The sequence below is a fragment of the Trachypithecus francoisi genome, unplaced genomic scaffold (assembly GCF_009764315.1).
Source record: "Trachypithecus francoisi isolate TF-2019V2 unplaced genomic scaffold, Tfra_2.0 Lachesis_group10, whole genome shotgun sequence".
NCBI classification, from domain to species: domain Eukaryota; kingdom Metazoa; phylum Chordata; class Mammalia; order Primates; family Cercopithecidae; genus Trachypithecus; species Trachypithecus francoisi.
In genome coordinates, this window is record NW_022681455.1 from 67,353,267 (window position 1) to 67,378,608 (window position 25,342).

Below are 25,342 nucleotides of genomic sequence, written 5' to 3' on the forward strand. Positions count from 1 at the left end.
TATGTAGCTCTCTTTAACTTGCTAAGATCTTCTATCTTTACTATGATTTTAATTATAAAACTTTATTATGTCTTATAACAACATAAACAAATCAACTTCTTTCTATGCAAGTATTTTTATAAGCCTTCAATAAAATGGGTCATCTATCTCAACAAATTTTATCACTTTGTTAGTTTTCTAAAGATAACAAAAAGGTTAAACTTTTCATCTGAATACTCTTTCATCATAAAAGTATTTTTTTAACCATTACTTTGTAATATGACTGGTTTGTATTTAGGGTGCGGGATGAATTATTTATCCATACACATTTTTTTCACTGGTGATGTGTATTATTCATATTGCAAAGTTTTCAGTTCACTGCTTATGTTTTATATCCATCAAGTGTACATTTTAAAATATGCAATATGGAGCTAAAGAAAAAATTATACGAGAACCACTTACTGACTTTTTTCCCTATATGAAACTGTCTACTACATCACTCCAGATATTTGTTTTTAATATATTTCCTGTTTCTCTATCAGTTTGTCACATTTTCTTTGACTTTATATCTTTCAGAATTATATCTATTCCAGAATAACCTCTAGAAAAGAAGCTAAGATTCACTATTCACAATAAAATGCACTGAGTATTGTATAATTATAAAACCTTATGAAAGTTTGTACATCTTACCTAACTTACCTCAATAAATTTGGAGCTGGGAGATAGTTTTCAAGTTTTACTCAATTGTGAAATTGGGCAAGTGTCCATTTAAATTATAAATAGATTATTTTGATTATTATTTTTAATTAATGATTGGGATTTAACCAGATGCTTAAATAATTTATTTTCTTATTTTTGTCCAAGATAGTTATTGTTGAAGCATGAGATTTTTTAAAAGGACAATAAAATCTAATGCTTCTTCTTCTCTTCCTTAAGCATTATTTTTCCAGGCTTCAAAAATAACCTAATCTGTGTTATCTATATATCCGTCTACAGATATACCGAACAAAACTGTAGAATATAATTAGTTCCCTTTAAAAATCTATTTTGTTTCAATTCTGGAAATCCCAGTAATGTGTTTAGGTGGCTTTTGTGAAAATACAACCTGGGGTTAACTGAGGGAGTTCTCCCAATTTGTGTTTCATTCAATCTTTCCCACTCAATGAAGAGATTATGTTAAAGGTAGGAAAGGACATAATGTCTTAATATATCTCTGACTTGGTGTATGTAATGCCAAAAACTAAAAAAAGAAAATAATTAATTTAAAATGATGGAGGGTAGGTTTGAGATGGCTAAATGAATACCTCATTTATAGATACGTTGTTAAACTAATGGTATCTGTCTCTTTCTCTCCGTATATATGAAGATAATATATGTGCGTGAATATGTGTAGAAATAATCTAGATTATCCTGTTATTGATCACTGATCTTTTAAACTAGGATAGTATAGTATGTCAATATGGTAAGAAGAGAAAATTCATTTTGGTATTTATACTAATAAAACACATATGTATTTGTATATACCTAAGACCACTTAAAAGTCTCACAGGTTTAATTTATGGAACAGTCAGTCCCATTGTCTTTTCTTGGAATACCTGAAATTCTGTTCCTGCAAATATGCTATGCACATCAGTCAGTAAACTTGACAGCATGCATAATTTAAAATAAGCTGTACCTATAAATGATTTATTTCATTGTATTACAGCCTTCAAAGAGTACCTTAAATAAAGAATCATAAGGGTTTGAATGAAAGATTAAATAGTCTTTGGACCTTGAAACATTTATTTATGACCTTAACCCAAGAAAAGACTGTGTTTTTAAGGAAAATAAACATAACATGTTTGTTAGTGGGAGTTGACAGTGTAAAACTATTATGCCTAAAATAAGGAATAAAAAGCAACAACAACAACAACAACAAAAAAAAGTATGTGTCTCTTAAGTCTTCCTCCTACAAAGATCCTGCTAATAGTTTCTTTCACTGTTTGGGAGCCTATGTTCTCCAGCACAGAAAGTCCCTTTATACCAACATTGTCTACATCCTGCATGGCCGAGAGCAATTCCCATCCGTAGTTTCCTTGTCACCTGGCTTTTGAATTAGCAGGACTTGGAGGGCAGATTGTAAAGAAAGGATCCTCTAAGGAGAAAAGACTTTCATATCCATGCATTCTCTCCTTCTAGTGCTCTTCACCACTAAAAATAAACACTTACCCAATACCAGCGTGGATTGGGTTCTTCAAGCACTCCCCAGTTATGAACACCTACTCTGCATAGCAACCTTATGACATAGTTATTATTCCTAATTTTAAACTGAGGGAACTGAAGTAAAGATAGTCCAAGTACTTTCCCAAGAATAAACTTTACTTGGAATTCCACATGTCTCAGTCCTCTAACTTTCCTTCTTCTCTTTTTATTCTCTACTTTCTTTTCCTAATTTCTTCCTCCTTCTTTCCTTATCTTGTAATAAGGCTTGACAGTAAAACAAGATTTTTCAGTCTTTATGGGAGCAGGGAGTCAAGGGTAGCAAATGTGAGGCATTAGATATAGCCTGGGTACACTATTTAGTGATAGCTCTAGGCATTTCGAGAAAAGCAACAACGAAGTTGAGCAGGAGGTAAGGAAGCCACGTGGCAGCACATTGATCAGTCTCTGAACTTAAGATTTAATGACAGTACCTCAAATCTTAGCAGAGAAATTCAGGTCAGCACTGAGGACCTCATGTTTTGCTTAATTATTTAAGAAAGAAAAAACTGAATTTTTAAAGCTTATTTAGCAGCACAACTGGCACTTCCATACATGAAAAGAAATTATGAGGAAAAAAACAGTGAGTGTCACTGTTATCATGTTCTTAATCTTTCCAGATGTGAATGGTTTTCCAGAGTCAGTATGGAGTAGTGGTTAGAAGTACAACCTTTGCAACCATTCTGCCTGGGATTCAGTCCTTCCAGCATGTTCCAACCCACTCACCTTATGCAAGTAAATTAAACTTTTGGGGATCCCTGATTTAAGAAAAAAAAGGTTAATAATGCCCCTATATCACAGGATTGTGATGAGAATGAGATTATTGTTAATTAGTAAATTTATAGAAAGAGCTCATATAATGTACTATTATTGTATTACGCAATAATATACAGTATGTTCAAAACATGAATTTCTAGCTGTAATCTGGTACTATTATATCAGATTGTTCTAATTTATTCAAAACTTTTTTATATACGTTGAGTTTCTATATTATTTTATTGTTCTAATTAATCATTACTTACCTTTACACCTTAATTTCTATCGAAGTCCTAATTGTCTCATTTATCTACTAAAGGAATCTTAATTCTAGCTTTTTTACATTGTGCTAAAGCATATAATAATTATCATAATCATAAATAAGGTATTTAGGTGATATCAAAACTAAATTGCTGAGATTCATTCACAATGATGACAGGACTCAACACTTATGCACTAAAGTACCTCAGTTATAAATAAAGAGCAAAAGGCTTAGTTCCAGAGAAAGAAATCAGTGAAGTGCAGGATTTGATGTTGTTAATATTACTATCATTGTTTCTATTATAATTATTTTAGTTTTGCTTTGGTTTGATGTCTGCCAGGAGCCAAGCAGTGGACATGTGGCTCTATTTCAGCACCAGGACACTTGAACAGCACCATTGTGAGTCTTTTAACCACTCTGTGGCTCCTAGTTAAATTTATGCTTACCCTCTGGCACTTTTCACAGAGGGTCCTTTCAGTCAAAACCAGACAAATTATAGAAAAACAGAAAGCAAGGTAATAAGAACATGTCCTGAATCAATGTATAATAGTCTCAGGGATGCTTTTTCCTGGAATGGAAAGTAAATTACATACTGAAAACATGAAATGCAGTATTCAGGCACTGAAGACAGGCAGGTAAATAAATTTCTTCATCTTTAAATACAATTATAATCCAAGAAACATTGATCATAAGAAAACCCTAACATTGGATAGTTATCCATTTTAATGCATTTGAGTCAGATAATTAGATTAAAATATTTTTGATAGATTACCTAGTTGGAATCCTGAAGTCTACATTATTTCCCAACTTGTAAGCCACCTGCAATGTAGCTGATCCCACTACTCTCTGGATAGCTCTTCTAGATGCTGCTTTATCTATCTGGAACTGAGAGATCAGATCAAACCCTATAGAATGGGAATACAAAATGAAAAGTCTAAAATGAGATTGGTTTTATTCCTTTCCATAACTTTCCCAAATAAAAAAATACATATATCAGGTTTATAGAAAGCATGCATTTTCAATAGGCTACATTGCTACTCACCTGGTAAGTCATCTTGGCCAATCCTGATCTTAGGACAGAGTTCATTTTCACCATTAGAATTGGAATTGGCAGGGAATCCTGCAAAAGAGATAGCATGTCATTCTACTTCATCCACTCTAAAGATTTCAGGATGTATCAATAATAATAAATATTTAAAATTCAATATTATACCAGCTTGCTTAGAGGTAGCATGTTTGGCTTTACCTCCATGCATCTATGATTATAATCCATCCACCTGCAACTCACCCTGGAAGGAGTGGATGCAAGGCACAAAGTTTCTCTAGTAACCTGTGCTGGAAAATGTTCGTTTTGGAGAGGTTAGGCATTTGTTCCTTTTGAAACCAAAGCTGAATGGTGTCCAGAATGGCACAGGGTCAGAAGTCTGTTTGGAAAATTTCTGGTGGTTTGGGCTAGAAAATATTCCTTAAACACCACAAATATTAGGATTCCAATGAGATTCCAGAGCCAATCTTGGTCCAGTTCAGAGGGGCTTCTGGAGAGTAGAGTTCTTAGGAATCTTTGTCAGATATAGGGGCCTGAGGAAGTCTTGAGATTCACTAATCCTAAATAAAATACAGAGGATGCATTTGATTTCAGAAATTCATTCTAAGAGATCAAATAAAGGTCCCTACTAAATTACTCATAACATCTTAGAACTGGGAAGAGTAAAAAGAAGAAGAAAAAATCATGAGAAGGATTAAATCCTCAATTTGATAAGAAATCATAGAACGGAAATTGTGTTCTCCTTACACAAATGGAAGGTCAAGGGAAGAGAGTTTTTCACCACCATGGAAGGCTTCTTGTAAATATCCAACCTCAATGCCTTGCTAAGATTCGTCTGACAACAGAGATGCTCTAGACTTCAGAAAAAGTATTATTCACTTGCAAAGCATGGGCCTGGTGTCATGGCTCACGCCTGCAATCCTAGCACTTTGGGAGGCTGAGGCAGGCGGATCACCTGAGGTCCGAAGTTCAAGACCAGCCTGACCAACATGGTGAAAGCCCGTCTCTACTAAAAATATAAAAAATTAGCCAGGCGTGGTGGCACATGCCGGCAGTCCCAGCTACTCGGAGGCTGAGGTAGAAGAATCACTTGAACCTGGGAGGCAGAGGTTGCAGTGAGCCGCGATCATGTCACTGCATTCCAGCCTAGGTGACAGAGTGAGACTTTATCCCAAAAAAAATAAAATAAAAATACAAAAAGCATGGGCCTAACCATCATGGTACATCAAACATGCTCTTTATACTGTCCTCACCCCAAATTGTTGAGGTCCATCCATCCATCAATCTATTTATTTATTCATCCCTGTATTCACTCAACATTAACCAATCACCATCTGTCCTAGGCACTGCACTAGGCACTGCAGCACACAGATTAGCCTTCCTGCCAACTGTGATTACTGGCAGGACTTACTTTCCATACCCAGCATTGACCACGGAAAACCAGCCAGTAGTGTATCCCCATACCCCAAAGGTGGATTGAAGAGTGAGGGTGTGAAGGACCACCGATGCCTCACTCAGTCTTCAGTCAGCCACAACCCTGCCTGATCATTTCTGGGAATAAGTGATCTTTGAAAGTCTAGGAACTATGGCCCTTACTGGGGCGACGCTTGACAGCTGCAGATGCCCAGGGTTCCAGGAAACTGCACACGAAGAAGAAAACTGGAATTTTCCTGAAGAAGAGAGAAGAAAAGTGACTCAAACAGGAGTCCCTGCAGACGGGAACTACTTTCATATTTTCAAACCTGGTAAACCTAACTAATATAAGGTGATCAAATCTCAGTATAGTTTATTTTTTTTCATTTTTTTTCTGTTCTTTTTTTTTTTTTTTTTTTTTTTAGATGGAGTCTCACTCTGTCCCCCACACTGGAGTGCCACGGCACAATCTTGGCTCACTGCAACCTCCAACTCTTGGGTTCAAGCGATTCTCCTGCTTCAGCCTCCTGAGTAACTGGGATTACAGGCATATGCCACCACGCCCAGCTACTTTTTCTATTTTTAGTAGAAACAGGGTTTCACCATGGTGGTCAGTCTGGTCTTGAACTCTGACTCGTGATTCGCCCACTTCGGCCTCCCAAAGTGCTGGGATTACAGGCGTGAGCCACCGCACCTGGCCTTCATTTTTACTCTGAAACCCTACTGAGAGATGTAAGGAACTCATGTTTCCAGCCCCCACTGTCCCTGTTGTTTTATTGATCTCACTTTCTCGATATTTACCTGTCTCACTGTTTTGGTACCTATTTCTTTGTCTCTGGTTTCTTTCATCTTTGATTTCCTTTCTCTCCTTTTCTGTGACTATCACTTGCTCTCTCTTCCTCTGTCTCTCTTTTTATTTGCGTCTGTCTTTGGTTTCTCATGCTTGCTCTCTTGTCTTACTCTCTCATCAGTCTCTCTTTCTGTCTCTCACCTTGTGGCTCACCTACTCTCATCCTACCACTGCTACAAAAATACAGACCCTTGCTTCTGAGGACCCCCAGCCCCGTCTCCCCACCACTCTTTCCAGGGTTATTGTCTTACCAGCAAGTCTTCATTTTCCCAGTTGGTTTTCTTTGTTTGCCAACAGTCCCTATGAAGAAGGGGTTGGAAGGGAGTCACTGTCCCCTCACTACCCCTTCACTGTCACCCTAGGACTATGAGTTCTGGGCCCAGCCTTAGTCCCTCCTGCCCCGGTGAGGGCTAAAAGCAAAGGGAGAGAACCAGAGGAATCTCGTGACACTTTAAACTGAAGCAAAGGAAAGGGGTGGAGAGAAGCCGTGCTGTAAGCCCAGGCCTAGGGGTGTGTCCTCAAAGCTAACAAGGTTACACTGAAGGAGGGATTTACAGGGGAAAGTTTGTTGAAACGAAAAAAATTAAATCAGGATGTGGAGAAATTCACCAGAAAGATCCAGGCAAGGTGCTATAGGAACACAGTAGATGCTCTTAGATCTGCTATAGGAGTACAATGGCAGCTTTCAGAACTGCTATAGGAATACAGTGGAAGCTTTCAGAGGGCTGAGGTTCCAGTAAAAATGTGCCCACAGGGAGGCGGAGGTGTAGAAACTATGGGAGCCTTGGTGCCCAATCAAACTAGCTTTCAATCCCTGTTTATTCTGAAGCTTACTAGTTGTGTGTCCTTGAGAGAGTTACTTCACCTTTCTGTAACTAGATGCCTTAATTGTAAAACAGATTGAAAATACTTACATTAAAATAATGGTTTTGAGAATTAAATGAGGTATCAAAGGCAGAGGGTCTAACACCCAACAATCATTATTTGTCATCGTCCTCATACCTAACACTTCAGTATGTGCCTCCCTCTGTTGAAAATGCTCAAGGCCTAATGCCACTTAATTCTCACAACAACATTATAAGGTCAGGCTGAAGTTACCCTTATTCTCCAAATAAGAAAGTTGAGGAACCAGAAAATGAAGTAACTTTTTCAAAGTGCCATGCCTATTACTAAATACATTCTCTCTCTCTACCTCAGGGCTGGAAATCCTGATAAAATGTAATATTAAGCCCCCTAGTTGTTGTTTCTTCTTAAACTCTGAGATTACCAGAGTTGAGCAGAGGACACTGTATCTGGAAAGAAGCAACATATTATCCTCCGTTAACAAGGTGACAGCAAGTTACAGGGAGCACAAACCTAGAGAGACACATGTTATCAGCATCGCTATCACACATACCATGCCCTCTCTCCAGAACCTGAACATCTCAAGAGAATTCCCAAGAGCCCCCACATCACCCACCTTCCCACCCACTCAGCATGGCCTACCTCTGGCGTTGTCTTGAGGGACATGGGTAGTTACTCCAAAAACAAAGACTCTAAAGGTCAGAAGATCCAACGATCTCAAAAATCACAATGCAAGCAAAGTAATATTTTTTTTTTTAAGAGACAGGGTCTCAGGTCTTGCTCTGTTCCCCAAACTGGAGTATAATGGCAAAATCATAGCTCACTACAGCCTTGAACTTCTGGGCTCAGGGGATTCTCCCACCTCAGCCTCCTGAGTAACTGGGATGATAGCCATGCACCACCACACCCGGCTTCTTGAAATTTTTAAATTTAGTTTTCTAATTGATTTAATTTTTATTTAATTACAAAACAATAGTGTCACTTCTTATTTTTCATTTGTTTATTTCTTTTCCAAAAAACTCCTTTCATCTTCTGCCTCCCTCAGCTCACTGATGAACTGTGAATCAGGCAAACTTAATATCCATGCTCTTACCCTTTTATTTTCTACTCATAGCCCACCTGTTGGAGTCCTGTCTCTCTTTCCCAGAGGGACACCCATTTCTTCATGCTGTTTAGGGCTTTCTACAAGTCCCCGTCATTTGCCTTCTGTCTATCAAAATTCCCATTCCCTAGTGCAGCCATCCTGGCTCCGTGACAGAACTACAAATGACCAGATCCTAGCTTATTTGTTTAAGTCAGTCAGGGCTCGTGTGAAAGAAGCGCTCTATTAACCTACGAGGAGAAGCTGTGCAGCTGGGGACCTTCCTGACATCCTGAAGTCACAGGAGGTAAGCCAGCCTGAGATTCACAGGGGAAAAAGCATTTTCCAAAGGGACTGTTAATTAAAGCTATTTATTTGCATGATTGATCCTCTCATATTACTTACTCTGGTAAGAAAGGAGAGAGGGATTTTTCATTATAACGAAGTGTTTGGGAAATCCTTTCATTGCTTTAGAGATCTCAATTCCGCATTTGCCCCTCTCCTTCCCACTGTAATGAGTCCTCTTCAAATAGAATTTGAAATCAAGTGAGGGTGCCTTTTAATTAAAAATGAAAGTATAGAGAGAAAAATAGGTTTGCTTACAATTGGTTTGGCTTTTTTCTAGCTTGGCAGTTTTATTTAAGATGGCAGAAGCAAGCAAGAGCTATTTTAAGGAAGAAAGTAGGCTGAGGGCAGTGGCTCACGCCTATAATCCCAGCACTTTGGGAGGCCGCGGTGAGTAGATCACCTGAGGTCAGGAGTTCGAGACCAGCCTGACCAACATGGCGAAACCCCGTCTCTATTAAAAATACAAAAATTAGCCAGGCCTGGTGGCACGTGCCTGTAGTCCCAGCTACTGGGGAGGGTGAGGCAGGAGAATCATTTGAACCCAGGAGGCAGAAGTTGCAGTGAGCCGAGATCATGCCACTGCACTCCAGCCTGGGTGACAGAGTGAGACTCCATCTCAAAAATAATAATAATAAAAAGAAAGAAAGAAAGAAAGAAAGAAAGTAAATCCAGGCCAGGCAGGGTGGCTCATGCCTGTGGTCCCAGCACTTTGGGAGGACAACGCAGGCGGACGGCTTGCACTCAGGAATTGGAGACCAGCTTGGGCAAAATGGTGAAACCCCATCTCTACAAAAAATACAAAAATTAGCCGGGCACAGTGGCACACACCTCCAGTCCCAGCTACTCAGGAGGCTGAGGCAGGAGGATCTCTTGGGCCTACGGAGCTTGAGGCTATAGTAAGCAGTGATTGCACTACTGCCTAGGCAACAGAGTGAGGCCCTATGTCAAAAAAAAAAAAAAAAGAAAAGAAAAAAGAAAGAACAAAAAAGAAAGTCAATCCAGAGAAAAAGATATATACGATCTTATTTAAGGAAACTTTTTTCCTCCCTCCACTCCTATTTTCTATTAATTTTGTTTCCTAACATGACATTAGAATCTCACAGACAGCAGTGCAAATGCCACCCTATTCTGGTCTGGGTCAGTTGCACCCTAAGGTCATAGATGCGTAACCTTTTTCACCCTTAGCATTGTTTCCTCACCTTACCTAACAGTTCGGTTCTGAAAAACCATGTAGAAATGAAATGTGGTCAATCACATCAGATTGTAAATGAACTAAGACAGCTTGATATTTAAAATGATCCATTTTATAAATAGAAGTGTTTTGTACAGAACAATTATACTTTTCTCTGTACTTCCTCTCATCCCTCCCCCACATACTTTTTACAGAATGTACACACACTAATCTCCTTCTTCTTATAAATCAAGAATATGATTTACTTAAAGCTTAAATCAGGGAATGTCATCACAAATAATCATCTTTCTTGATCATCCACTTTCTTTTGTTTATTCAGTCATGTACTGAATAACTATATACAGTAGTATATGTATCAAGTATGTGCTGGGAGTTGAGGAGGTAAAAAGTGTGAATAAACATGGCCTTACCCTGAGGAAGCTGATAGTCCAGCAGGGAGGACCAATATGAAAATGACCACAATTCAGAGAGTAAGAAGGCTGTAGTGTCACTGAGAACAACACTATTCTGGTCTGGGTCAGTTGCATCCTAAGGTCATAGACACACAGTCTATGGCACAGTCCAAGGGCATCAGGAAATTTTTAATACGAGAGATAAAATCTTAAAGGATACTAAGGCTACCAAGAGAATAAGTGGGTGCAGTACGTTTTAGACAGAGAAAACAGAAGATACTATAACAAAAAGGTAAAAGAGGACATTTGGGAAGCCAGAAGTCTAGTGCAAGAATCCTTTCATTTGGTAAATATCTATTGGTGCCTCTTCTACATGCTCCCCGACTGACCTTAACACCAGAGAGACAACCAGAGAAAGATCAGGTCCCTGCCCCTATGCAGCTTACACACTGGTGGGAAGAGAGGTACTAAACACGTTTACAAGAATAGACAAAATAATTTCAGGTGGAAATATTATGAAAAATACGAAAGAAGACAATGTGTTATAGAGACTGTAGAAGGTTTAGAGGCTGGTGTAGGTTGAGAGGTTAGGGAAAGCTGCTTTGTAGTCGTCAATTTTGACTCAGACCAGATGAGAATAAAGAGATAACATTGGTGGGTAGATTGGAAAAGAGGTGGGGGACAGAAAAACTACCTAGTTTTGAGCTCGAGCAACTGAGTAGATGGTGATGTCATTTTCTGAAATCATAAGTAGCAGGACCATGGGAGAGGAGTTGGATAAAGGATCTTCAATGACATCAAAAGAAAGCATAGACATTATGCTTGCTGTTATGGGAACCGAGAAAAGAGTTTGAGGCCAAGAATGACTTTTTCGGATGTGCCTTTAGAAAGACAGTTCTGCTGTTGCTTGGAGGATGGATTGAATGGGTTTTATTAGTATGTATATATATACACAACCAGAACAAAACTCTCAGAAAACAATAGTTACTCATATAAATGTAATATATTCTATTCTGTTTTATTATATTTCATTTTTGAGTGATGATAACCGAATCAGTGAGATTTCAGGACCAACTGATGGGTTACAACTCACAGCTTAAAAAACATTCGATTAGAAAAGAGTAGACACGGCCGGGTGTGGTTGCTCACGCCTGTAATCCCGCACTTTGGGAGGCCGAGGTGGGTGGATCACTAGGTCAGGAGATCGAGACCATCCTGGCTAACATGGTGAAACCCCGTCTCTACTTAAAAAATACAAAAAACTTGCCAGGCGTGGTGGCGGGCGCCTGTCGTCTCAGTTACTTGGGAGGCTGAGGCAGGAGAATCGCTTGAACCCGAGAGGTGGAGGTTCAGTGAGCCAAGATTGCACCACTGCACTCCAGCCTGGGCGACAAAGACTCCATCTCAAAAAAAAAAAGAAAATAGTAGACACTAGAAGTGCCAAAAGATCTCTTTCCCCTTGTTTCCTGGTATGGACACAACAGCTGGGATGCCCCATTAAACTCATAGAATAGTAGGGCAAGTTGCTTAGTTTTAACATGACTATATATGTTTTAAAACATTCTTTTGAAGTAAAGTAGCTGTAAACTGAGAGTTTTAATTAAACATACCACAACCCCCATATTTAATTAGTTCATAGGTTAAATTAAAGAAGAAGTATTTTTAAAACTAGCTTCCTAATGGTATTTAGTTTTAAGCTTTATTCCATCTATCTTTACTTTAAAATAAAAGACCCAGGATGCCTAATGGCACGTACCAGTTGTGTGAGGATGCCGCAAATTAGCCACAGCTAGAGCCTGAAATTTATCACAGAAATCTCTGGCTGAGAGGCTGATTAACAATCAGAGCTGCTAAAACTCGGACTCCCACAGTTTTACGTTGGGTTCAGTTTTACTGTAAAGAAATTTCACCATAATCAAAGCTCTATTTTTAATCTTCTTATTTTGGCCCTGTACTTGTAATTGTAGCCTAATCATCTATAGCAAGCAAATAGAGCCCCATGGTGATGGCCATTTTTCTCTGAAATCATTCACAAATAAATGTGTTCTCACCGTAGAACATTAATACAAAAACAGGTTATTTAATGTAAAATTCCCCCACTCCTAAGCTTTTCAGCATATTACTTTTGCTCTGTCTAAAGCATGAGCATTTCCGTCTCCCCAAGGAGGAGAGAAATCAATTCCCCTCCATAGCACACGTGCTTCCAGGAGCTGTTGCTGAAATTGCTGCCTTGCGAGTCTTAGGTCTACAGCAGCTGATCTATGTCCTAAGCCTCTTTTGCTCCCTTCAGTAAAACACACATATTGGCCCATCAGTATGTTTCTTTACCTACTGTAAAGTCTTCAATCTTGTCTCATCAATAATACCTTCCCTCTTATGCTCTATGGCTTTGCAAGACCGTTTCTTACCACAATCTCACAGCTTGTTAAAAACATACTACTGGGCACTACTCCCAGAGGTTCTGGTTCAGGATATTGAAGTTCGGTCTGAGAATTTGCATTTCTTAGCAAGCTCCCAGGTGATGCCGATCTCCTGCTGATCCACGGAGAGGTGCTGCTCATATAGGTCACGTTTTCAACACCATTAGGCTACCTCTTCTTTGTTATAATTGGCATTGACTTGTAGACTGTAAGTGTATAAGTATTTGCTGAATAAAATTTTAAAATAATTATGAGTTGAACTCATAACACCTACTGAGAACTTTTGAGCTCATGAAAAGAATTGTATTAATTTCCTTAGTAGACATTAATTAAGGACATTTACATGGCAGAATGAAGTATAGAAACCTAAGCCTTCTCTTCTGCACTATTGTGATTTAACAACCTACTACTAATAATAAAAGTGTGTACCTGAATTGCATGTTAAACTTTACAAATAAAATGTAAAAAGGTCATTGATTCTCAAATACCTCGTTCTCTTTTATGAAATAAACTTTAAATATACCTTGTTTTAGGTTGCATCTACGAAGTTTCATATGCATTCACTAGCTTTCACATGCTGGGAAAATGTTTTCTCTGCACTAGGTGGCAGTATAATCCTGAAATTTGAAACCTAAGCTAAGGCATCAAAGACGAATTTGATTTTCAGTCTTCAAGTAGATAACTTTGATTTTAAGAAAATATTTCATTCTTGGTTATTTTCCATATGTATAAACTGAAATATTATAGTTGACTTCTTTTTAGGGTTCCTCTCAAAAAAAAATTGCAAATACAATGCACCCTGATGTTCATGAAAGCCTACTGAAGGAGAAAGACACAAAATGAAAGATTAAAATTAACTCTGCCTTCATAGGTGAGCCATCCACTCTGACCTCACTAACCACCACCAATTTGAGCCTTATAATCAAACAGAGCCAAACCCAAGGTTAAGAATGTGAACTCTGGAACCAAATGGCTTAGGTTCAAATCTCAGCTTCACTACTTTCTAGCTGGGAGACCATGGAGAGGTAATTAACCTTTCTGACTCATCTTTTTTATCTGTAAAAATTAGTAATGAAAGCACCCTCCTTATAGGCACATTATAAGGATTAAACTAGAGCTGAAAATAGTACCTGGCACTCAATAAATTTTAGCTACAATTTATCTTATAACTCACTCTCCTCTGCTTTCTTCTTAGACTCAACCCCAATCCATCCAGTAAATGGTGGCTCATTTAGATCTTAGAAGAGTGTGGCTGTGCTAGATACTAAAAACTATCCTAGACAATATACAACCCATTATAAATAGCAAAGTAAATCAATTGAAAGTCCCCTTCTCCCTTCCATGTGCACATCTTTGTCTGTTTGCTACACTTTTATGATTCTTCCTCCTCTAATACTGCCCTTGATAAGTCCTTCAAGCTCTTCTCATCAATAATACCTTCCCTCTCATAATACTGTATGGTTTTTGAAGAACGTTTCTCACCATAATCGTACCTTGCAACAATCCAACAAGACAGATGTGACTCTCCTGTTTTCCTGGTGAAGAAACAGGTGAAGAGACCTGTATGAGTTCATAGTTATATGTGACAAATCTACCGACCGATTCCTGAACAGATACAAATAAAAGGTAACTCCAGTAATCACTGGTGAAACAGTCAAACAGCTATTTACAAAACACTGCATACAGGATGACCGATGCCTACTGATTAGTCCCCTTTTGGGTACATATGTGTGTGTGTATATATATACATACATATACACACACACACACACCACACATATGTATATGTATACATATGTGTATATATACATAAATGTGTGTATACATGTATATAATCGGTTTCTTCATTTTAAAGTATTATATGGAAAAGTAATATATGTATTTGGTAACATGCATTATGTTTAAAAGTAAGATATGTATTTGGTAATACAACAGGATGACTATAGTCCATAATAATTTAATTGCACATTTTAAAATAACTAAAAGAGTACAACTGGACTGTTTGTAGCAAAAGGATAAGTCCTTGAAATTATGGATACCCCATTTACCCTATGATTAGTACTTATTGTGTGCATGTATCAAAATATCTCATGTAACCCATAAATATGTATACCTATTACATACCCACAAAAATTAAAACGTTAAAGAAGTAATATACGAACATTGTGGAAAAGTGGAAAATATAGAAATAGAAGAAAGAAAAAAAACAGTCTCACCACCTAGAGACAACTCGCTATTAACATTTTAGGATGTTTTCTTCCAGGCCCTTTTCTACAGACAAGCTGTGGTCATACTCTACACAGTTTTATAACTTCCTTAAATGCACATCACTTAAAACACTCATGCACTTGCTTTCACGAAATGTAAATGCAATCACATAGCACATACAAAAAGATAGCAAAACCCAGGTGTAAGAAATTTGTCTTGAAGTCACAATTACAGCTTTTAATTCTAACTGCTGTAACCTTGAGAGAGAAAACAACTATAGAGAAAGAGACACTGAATAACTGAGAGAGGTTCTTCCAGCAGGTCTTGGTTTTTGAAAGACATTCTTTTTCTCACCCAAAGACATGTGGGACTATAAACCTGAAGCCAACCACCTAACCACAAAACCACAAAGGCATGTGTAGACATTCCAGTGGCACCAAAGGGCAACCACAGGAGAGTCCTGCCTCCTACCATTTCTTAAATCCAAACATCTCTGAAACCATGACTAACTCCAGAAATAGCAGTAGCAACTGACATGTGGGAAGGTGAGAAACAGCCTTTGTTCTTAAAGACTCAACCTAGAGCCACGACAAACTGAAAGGCTCTAGTATTTGCATACTTACAGTGATTCCAGAGGATGGTTAGTCCAGGGTGGAGCAGCAGAGATGGAAAGGCAGAGAGGCAGTACCAGGATGGTGACAGAGGAGGGACAGAATCACGATTCATATTATTTCAGCCTGTCCTGGCCAAGAGCCTCTCCAGGACTCTCAGGACTTTTTCTAGAAGTGCAGTATAAGGAGGAAATGTCAGAAACTATACTTCATACTTTTTAAAATATATTTTTTGATCTATATCACTCAATATTTTTGCTATTTTTCAGGTGAGGTAAGTAAGGTTCAAAGACGTTAAATAACTTGCTAACGGAAATTCCAAATGGCAGGCCAAAACCAAACTTGGGTTTCTCTAATATCAAAGCTAATGTTCTTCATATAATTTATCATCTGAGTATACATACATGCACATGTACACACACACACATACATATGTTAAGGACAGTCTCTGCTTCACTCTGCATCTAGTTGTTCACTATTACTTTCTTTTCTTCGTAAACTCTCAAACTGGAAAACTTCAAGACTTGCTAAGAAGACTTGCTCTCGTACTAATCACCAACTTGGTGCTGTAATTGTCCAAGGGTTTACCCTGCTAATGCTTTGCTAAAAGCAACAAAAAAACGAAGGCACAGTGCCAAGAATGGGAGATGTGTTATGTGCAGGGAAAAATTTGAAATTGAAGTTGCTCTGAACAGTGAAACGAGCTCTCAAGTGGAGCCAAAGGGAGATAGGGAAAAACGCAGAATGTAGCTGCAGCAACTCAAATGGAAATCAGCATGCCCATGGTGAATTTCCTAAAAACCTCTTCAGTCAAGTAGAACAAAATAGTAAAAAAGCAATAAAAGAATAAATGACCTAGAATTATTGGCCTTGCCAAGCATAACCTACTACATAGCGCTGGTTTCAGAAGCAGATGTAGAGAAACTGCAGCCTCACAAGGCTTCCATTACTGTAGATGTTCTTTTAAGCTTTGCTCTCTGACAGGACACTGTTGACTGTGTAAAATGTTATTACAAGAATCACAGGAGTAATCAGGAGAAATCTGTCTCTTGGTACAGTATTGGGAAATGTCATTTGGCTATGGATTTGTACCATAATAAAGTTGACCATAAACACAGAAAACAAGAAATAACTTTAATGTTATATCCAGAGGCTAAATGATAGACTGTTGGTATGCTATTGTGAGTAGTTATTTGAAAAGAAAAGAAAAAAAACAAGTTAGTTGACCCTTGTTGGATTATAAATAACCATAAAAAGGCTTTTTTTAAAGCAATTCAGGGATTTCAAAAAGCCTCCAGGCTTTGCTGTGTTGCCTAAAGAGCCCTCCATGTTCATTCCTATTACTGTGTCCAGAATTACGCTGGCTGTGAATTCAACTGTAATTTGTACAGTTGCAATTCATGTGTTACCTTTAAAAATAAACAGTTTATGTGAAACTCAAGTACTACTGTTTTCTCAAATGAGAAATAGTGAAACTAATTTTAATGCAAGACTTGTCTCTCCGTGTACTATAGTTCCAAAAGATCACTTATCTTCTCTCTAGCATGCTGCATGCCCAGTGTTTCCAAGCCCTTCTCAAACAAGCCCCCATCTCTTCCACAAAGTTGATCTGGCACCTCCAGCCAGACGTTCTCTGTTCCACTCAATCATAGGAAGAACTATTTACATGAAATGACATTACATTCTGTTTTATAGGCAGAAGGATACAGTAGAGAAAGCAGGGGGCGTCTAAAATCAGGAAACTTAGATTTGAGCCCTTGTTCCTTTCATATGTCTTGTAACACTACTGAGCCTGTGTCCTTTTTTGCCCAATAGGAACTTATCTTAGAGGCTCATTGTGATGCTCAATGAGTTAATCCATGCAGGAGAGCTGGATAAAGTGTAAAGTGCTCTACAAAGGTAATCATTATTTCAGAATTAATATTTAGGGAGCATCATTATATGCAGGACATAGTTCTGAGCACTGCATAGTAATCAAAGCTGAAGAGGGCAGATTCCCAACTCTCATGGACCTTAAAATATAGTAGAGGTGTGAAAACATTTACCTCAATAATTAAAACACAGGGTGTTAAATAGTAAGTGCTTTAAGCCATATCCCCAGAACTTCAAGTCAATTTGACGAATATCCATGGAACAGGCTCTTGAGATACAAAGGTAAACACGATGGGTCACTGTCACTTATCCAGTGGGAAGGACAGATACACAACAATTATGATAATACCGGGCAGATAATGATAAACACTGTAAAGTAAGTGCATACATACTGGGAATTGGTTAGGTCTGGGTAGATAGACACACAGAAAGGTTTTTGTCTAGTTCAGTGGTAAAGTTTGATCAGCGATAACAGAGCTTAGCAATTGTTTCTAAAGATTGAGTTTTTACTTCCAAACAAGATAAAAAAGGACCAGATCTGACATCAGATTGATCAGCTCTGTGAGGCAGGTAGATGCTGGGAAGATGTGGAGGTGACTGCAGAGATTCAGCTGAGCTGGAAAAACACTCAAGTAAGATATTAATAGTGGATTAGGAACTTCTGCATGGCCACAGTAGAAATCAAATAGCAGTGGGGGTAAGAAGAGTATGGTGTAAGCAGAGGTTAAGGAACTAAGGGATAGGAAAAGATATAACAGTGGTTAAAGGAGGACAAGATTTTTTTTCTTCATTTGTTTAAAAATAATAAATTTAAAAATAACTAACACTTGTACTGTTTACTACATGTGGGTATTGCTAGAAACATTTACGTATTATTTACCTATATTACCTATATTAATTCATTTATTGCACAACCATAAGTTGTAGGTGCAATTACCCCTCAGTAGTGATGGTGAAAGTGAGATGGGGAAAGCTAACATTTGTAGACTGAGAAAAAGGGGTCAGTGCAGAGAGAGACTGAAGACAAAAGGGAGGATGCCCCTGAAACTCAAAATAGCAAAAGCTCAGGAATGAGGGGTGATTGTCATTTTCCTTTCTATACTAGTCTTTGACTCCTAACTTCTTCACAATAGGCATTATCTCACTCTATTGCCCAGACTGGAGTACAGTGGCATGATCTTGGCTCACTACGACCTCCGCCTCTCGGGTTGAAGTGATTCTCCTGTCTCAGCCTCCTGAGTAGCTGGGATTACAGGCATGTACCACCATGACCAGATAATTTTTGTATTTTTAGTAGAGACAGGGTTTTGCCATGTTGGCCAGGCTGGTTTCAAATGCCTGACCTCAAGTGATCCGTCCACCTTGGCCTCCCAAAGTGCTGGGATTATAGGCATGAGCCACCATGCCCAGGCTGCATTATCACTTTCATAATTAGAAAACTAAACAATATAAAAATAAGAGATCACTTAAATATAGTTTATATTGTTTTTAAATTATTCTATATTTCTTCTGTGTTAAAATATGCTTTCTAATAAGAAATTAGCTCCCTGCAGGTAGGAAGGGTAACTTATTTCTTCTTCCACCCCATCAACTAGCACCTGTTGTGTATATGTGTGTGTATGTATATTTTATTTTTTATTTTTTTGCTTCTTTTTTTTTAATTTTTTTTATTTTTTTATTTTTATTTCTTTTATTATACTTTAAGTTCTAGGGTACATGTGCATAACGTGCAGGTTTGTTACATATGTATACTTGTGCCATGTTGGTGTGCTGCACCCATCAACTCGTCAGCACCCATCAATTCATCATTTATATCATGTATAACTCCCCAATGCAATCCCTCCCTCCTCCCCCCTCCCCATGATAGGCCCCAGTATGTGATGTTCCCCTTCCCAAGTCCAAGTGATCTCATTGTTCAGTTCCCACCTATGAGTGAGAACATGCGGTGTTTGGTTTTCTCTTCTTGTGATAGTTTGCTAAGAATGATGGTTTCCAGCTGCATCCATGTCCCTACAAAGGACGCAAACTCATCCTTTTTGATGGCTGCATAGTATTCCATGGTGTATATGTGCCACATTTTCTTAATCCAGTCTGTCACAGATGGACATTTGGGTTGATTCCAAGTCTTTGCTATTGTGAATAGTGCCGCAATAAACATATGTGTGCATGTGTCTTTGTAGTAGAATATTTATAATCCTTTGGGTATATAGCCAGTAGTGGGATGGCTGGGTCATATGGTACATTTAGTTCTAGATCCTTGAGGAATTGCCATACTGTTTTCCATAATGGTTGAACTAGTTTACAATCCCACCAACAGTGTAAAAGTGTTCCTATTTCTCCACATCCTCTCCAACACCTGTTGTTTCCTGAATTCTTAATGATTGCCATTCTAACTGGTGTGAGATGGTATGTCATTGTGGTTTTGATTTGCATTTCTCTGATGGCGAGTGATGATGAGCATTTTTTCATGTGTCTGTTGGCTGTATGAATGTCTTCTTTTGAGAAATGTCTGTTCATATCCTTTGCCCACTTTTGGATAGGGTTGTTTGTTTTTTTCTTGTATATTTGTTTGAGTTCTTTGTAGATTCTGGATATTAGCCCTTTGTCAGATGAGTAGGTTGCAAAAACTTTCTCCCATTCTGTAGGTTGCCTGTTCACTCTGATGGTAGTTTCTTTTGCTGTGCAGAAGCTCTTTAGTTTAATTAGATCCCATTTGTCAATTTTGGCTTTTGCTGCCATTGCTTTTGGTGTTTTAGACATGAAGTCCTTGCCCATGCCTATGTCCTGAATGGTACTACCTAGATTTTCTTCTAGGGTTTTTATGGTATTAGGTCTAACATTTAAGTCTCTAATCCATCTTGAATTAATCTTCGTATAGGGGTAAGGAAAGGATCCAGTTTCAGCTTTCTACTTATGGCTAGCCAATTTTCCCAGCACCATTTATTGAATAGGGAATCCTTTCCCCATTTCTTGTTTCTCTCAGGTTTGTCAAAGATCAGATGGCTGTAGATGTGTGGTATTATTTGTGAGGATTCTGTTCTGTTCCATTGGTCTATATCTCTGTTTTGGTACCAGTACCATGCTGTTTTGGTTACTGTAGCCTTGTAGTATAGTTTGAAGTCAGGTAGCGTGACGCCTCCAGCTTTGTCCTTTTGACTTAGGATTGTCTTGGCAATGCGGGCTCTTTTTTGGTTCCATATGAACTTTAAAGCAGTTTTTTCCAATTCTGTGAAGAAAGTCATTGGTAGCTTGATGGGGATGGCATTGAATCTATAAATCACCTTGGGCAGTATGGCCATTTTCACGATATTGATTCTTCCTATCCATGAGCATGGTATGTTCTTCCATTTGTTTGTGTCCTCTTTGATTTCACTGAGCAGTGGTTTGTAGTTCTCCTTGAAGAGGTCCTTTACATCCCTTGTAAGTTGGATTCCTAGGTATTTTATTCTCTTTGAAACAATTGTGAATGGAAGTTCATTCCTGATTTGGCTCTCTGTTTGTCTGTTACTGGTGTATAAGAATGCTTGTGATTTTTGCACATTAATTTTGTATCCTGAGACTTTGCTGAAGTTGCTAATCAGCTTAAGGAGATTTTGGGCTGAGACGATGGGGTTTTCTAAATATACAATCATGTCATCTGCAAACAGGGACAATTTGACTTCTTCTTTTCCTAACTGGATACCCTTGATTTCTTTCTCTTGCCTGATTGCCCTAGCCAGAACTTTCAACACTATGTTGAATAGGAGTGGTGAGAGAGGGCATCCCTGTCTTGTGCCAGTTTTCAAAGGGAATTTTTCCAGTTTTTGCCCATTCAGTATGATATTAGCTGTGGGTTTGTCATAAATAGCTCTTATTATTTTGAGGTACGTTCCATCAATACCGAATTTATTGAGCGTTTTTAGCATGAAGGGCTGTTGAATTTTGTCAAAAGCCTTTTCTGCATCTATTGAGATAATCATGTGGTTCTTGTCTTTGGTTCTGTTTCTATGCTGGATTACGTTTATTGATTTGCGAATGTTGAACCAGCCTTGCATCCCAGGGATGAAGCCCACTTGATCATGGTGGATAAGCTTTTTGATGTGCTGCTGAATCCGGTTTGCCAGTATTTTATTGAGGATTTTTGCATCGATGTTCATCAGGGATATTGGTCTAAAATTTTCTTTTTTTGTTGTGTCTCTGCCAGGCTTTGGTATCAGGATGATGTTGGCCTCATAAAATGAGTTAGGGAGGATTCCCTCTTTTTCTATTGATTGGAATAGTTTCAGAAGGAATGGTACCAGCTCCTCCTTGTACCTCTGGTAGAATTCAGCTGTGAATCCATCTGGTCCTGGACTTTTTTTGGTGGGTAGGCTATTAATTGTTGCCTCAATTTCAGAGCCTGCTATTGGTCTATTCAGGGATTCAACTTCTTCCTGGTTTAGTCTTGGGAGAGTGTAAGTGTCCAGGAAATTATCCATTTCTTCTAGATTTTCTAGTTGATTTGCGTAGAGGCGTTTATAGTATTCTCTGATGGTTGTTTGTATTTCTGTGGGGTTGGTGGTGATATCCCCTTTATCATTTTTTATTGCGTCTATTTGATTCCTCTCTCTTTTCTTCTTTATTAGTCTTGCTAGCGGTCTGTCAATTTTGTTGATCTTTTCAAAAAACCAACTCCTGGATTCATTGATTTTTTGGAGGGTTTTTTGTGTCTCTATCTCCTTCAGTTCTGCTCTGATCTTAGTTATTTCTTGCCTTCTGCTAGCTTTTGAATGTGTTTGCTCTTGCCTCTCTAGTTCTTTTAATTGTGATGTTAGAGTGTCAATTTTAGATCTTTCCTGCTTTCTCTTGTGGGCATTTAGTGCTATAAATTTCCCTCTACACACTGCTTTAAATGTGTCCCAGAGATTCTGGTATGTTGTATCTTTGTTCTCATTGGTTTCAAAGAACATCTTTATTTCTGCTTTCATTTCATTATGTACCCAGTAGTCATTCAGGAGCAGGTTGTTCAGTTTCCATGTAGTTGAGCGGTTTTGATTGAGTTTCTTAGTCCTGAGTTCTAGTTTGATTGCACTGTGGTCTGAGAGACAGTTTGTTATAATTTCTGTTCTTTTACATTTGCTGAGGAGTGCTTTGCTTCCAATTATGTGGTCAATATTGGAATAAGTGCGATGTGGTGCTGAGAAGAATGTATATTCTGTTGATTTGGGGTGGAGAGTTCTATAGATGTCTATTAGGTCCGCTTGGTGCAGAGATGAGTTAAATTCCTGGATATCCTTGTTAACTTTCTGTCTCGTTGATCTGTCTAATGTTGACAGTGGAGTGTTGAAGTCTCCCATTATTATTGTATGGGAGTCTAAGTCTCTTTGTAAGTGTCTAAGGACTTGCTTTATGAATCTGGGTGCTCCTGTATTGGGTGCATATATATTTAGGATAGTTAGCTCTTCCTGTTGAATTGATCCCTTTACCATTATGTAATGGCCTTCTTTGTCTCTTTTGATTTTTGATGGTTTAAAGTCTGTTTTATCAGAGACTAGTATTGCAACCCCTGCCTTTTTTTGTTCTCCATTTGCTTGGTAGATCTTCCTCCATCCCTTTATTTTGAGCCTATGTATGTCTCTGCATGTGAGATGGGTCTCCTGAATACAGCAGACTGATGGGTCTTGACTCTTTATCCAGTTTGCCAGTCTGTGTCTTTTAATTGGAGCATTTAGTCCATTTACATTTAAGGTTAATATTGTTATGTGTGAACTTGATCCTGTCATTATGATGCTAGCTGGTTATTTTGCCCATTAGTTGATGCAGTTTCTTCACAGTGTCAACAGTCTTTACAATTTGGTATGTTTTTGCAGTGGCTGGTACCAGTTTTTCCTTTCCATATTTATTGCTTCCTCCAGGAGCTCTTGTAAGGCAGGCCTGGTGGTGACAAAAACTCAGTATTTGCTTATCTGTAAAGGATTTTGTTTCTCCTTCACTTGTGAAACTTAGTTTGGTTGGATATTAAATTCTGGGTTGAAAATTCTTTTCTTTAAGAACGTTGAATGTTGGTCCCCACTCTCTTCTGGCTTGTAGGGTTTCTGCAGAGAGATCCGCTGTTAGTCTGATGGCCTTCCCTTTGTGGGTAACCCAACCTTTCTCTCTTGCTGCCCTTAACATTTTTTCCTTCATTTCAACCTTGGTGAATCTGACAACTATGTGTCTTGGGGTTGCTCTTCTCGAGGGGTATTTTTGTGATGTTCTCTGTATTTCCTGAATTTGAATGTTGCCTGTCTTGCTAGGTTGGGGATGTTCTCCTGGATAATACCCTGAAGAGTCTTTTCCAACTTGGTTCCATTCTCCCTGTCACTTTCAGGTACACCAGTCAAATGTAGGTTTGGTCTTTTCACATAGTTTCATATTCTGGGAGGCTTTGTTCGCTCCTTTTCATTCTTTTTTCTCTATTCTTGTCTTCATACTTTATTTCATTAAGTTGATCTTCAATCTCTGATATTCTTTCTTCCACTTGATCATTTCAGCTATTGATACTTGTGTATGCTTCATGAAGTTCTCATGCTGTGTTTCTCAGCTCCATAGAGTCAGTTATGTTCTTCTCTAAACTGGTTATTCTAGTTAGCACTTCCTCTAACCTTTTTTCAAGGTTCTTAGCTTCCTTGCCTTGGGTTAGAACATGCTCCCTCAGCTTGGAGGAGTTTGTTATTACCCACTTTCTGAAGCCTACTTCTGTCAATTCATCAGACTCATTCTCTGTCCAGTTTTGTTCCCTTGTTGGTGAAGATTTGTGATCCTTTGGAAGAGAAGAGGTGTTCTGGTTTTTGGAATTTTCAGCCTTTTTGCACTGGTTTTCCCCCATCTTCATGGATTTACCTACCTTTGGTCTTTAATGTTGGTGACTTTCAGATGGGGTTTTTGTGTGGACCTCCTTTTTGTTGATATTGATGCTATTCCTTTCTGTTTGTTAGTTTTCCTTCTAAGAGTCAGGTCCCTCTGCTGCAGGTCTGCTGGAGTTCGCTGGTGGTCCACTCCAGACCCTGTTTGCCTGGGTATCACCAGCAGATTCTGCAGAACAGCAAAGATTGCAGCTTGTTTCTTTCTCTGGAAGCTTTGTCTCAGAGGGGTACCCGCCAGATGCCAGCCAGAGCTCTCCTGTTTGAGGTGCCTGTCAACCCCTGCTGGGAGTTGTCTCCCAGCTGCTGAAGCTGCACCCAAAGCCACCCCTTTTCCCAGGTGCTGTGTCCCAAGGATTTGGGAGTTTTATCTATAAGCCCCTGACTGGAGTTGCTACCTTTCTTTCAGAGATGCCCTGCCCAGAGAGGAGTAATCTAGAGAGGCAGTCTGGCCACAGCAGTTTCGTTGAGCTGCAGTAGGCCCTGCCCAGTTCAGTGGTTTTGTTTACTCTGTGAGGGGAAAACCACCTACTCAAGCCTCAGTAATGGCAGACATCTCTCCCCCCACCAAGCTCGAGCATCCCAGGTCGACTTCAGACTGCTGTGCTGGCAGCGAGAATTTCAAGGCAGTGGATCTTAGCTTGCTGGGCTCTATGGGGGTGGGATTCACTGAGCCAGACCACTTAGCTCCCTGGCTTCATCTCCCTTTCCGGGGGAGTGAACGGTTCTGTCTCATTGGCATTCCAGGTACCACTGGGATATGAAAAAAAACTCCTGCAGCTAGTTTGGTGTCTGCCCAAACGGCCGCCCAATTTTGTGGTTGAAACCCAGGGCCCTGGTGGTGTGGACACCCAAGGGAATCTCCTGGTCTGTGGGTTGCGAAGACTGTGAGAAAAGCATAGTATCTGGGCCAGAATGCACCGTCCCTCATAGCACAGTCCCTCACGGCTTCCCTTGGCTAGGGGAGGGAGT

General features: G+C 39.0%; 1 protein-coding gene across 4 annotated transcripts in view; it reads right to left on the reverse strand.

The window, feature by feature from the left end:
- Nucleotides 1-25,342, reverse strand: part of COL9A1 (collagen type IX alpha 1 chain) — a 178,569-nt gene that overhangs the window by 81,050 nt on the left and 72,177 nt on the right. For all 4 annotated transcript variants that reach the window (XM_033217578.1, XM_033217577.1, XM_033217576.1 and 1 more), the window contains 6 exons: nucleotides 15,651-15,806; nucleotides 14,313-14,354; nucleotides 6,795-6,953; nucleotides 5,877-5,950; nucleotides 4,278-4,355; nucleotides 4,008-4,140 (listed from right to left, as the gene is read on the reverse strand). In XM_033217578.1, coding sequence (XP_033073469.1) covers nucleotides 4,008-4,140; nucleotides 4,278-4,355; nucleotides 5,877-5,950; nucleotides 6,795-6,808 — 299 coding nt within the window. In that variant the 5' untranslated portion in view covers nucleotides 6,809-6,953; nucleotides 14,313-14,354; nucleotides 15,651-15,806. The remainder of the gene's footprint in view (nucleotides 1-4,007; nucleotides 4,141-4,277; nucleotides 4,356-5,876; nucleotides 5,951-6,794; nucleotides 6,954-14,312; nucleotides 14,355-15,650; nucleotides 15,807-25,342) is intronic.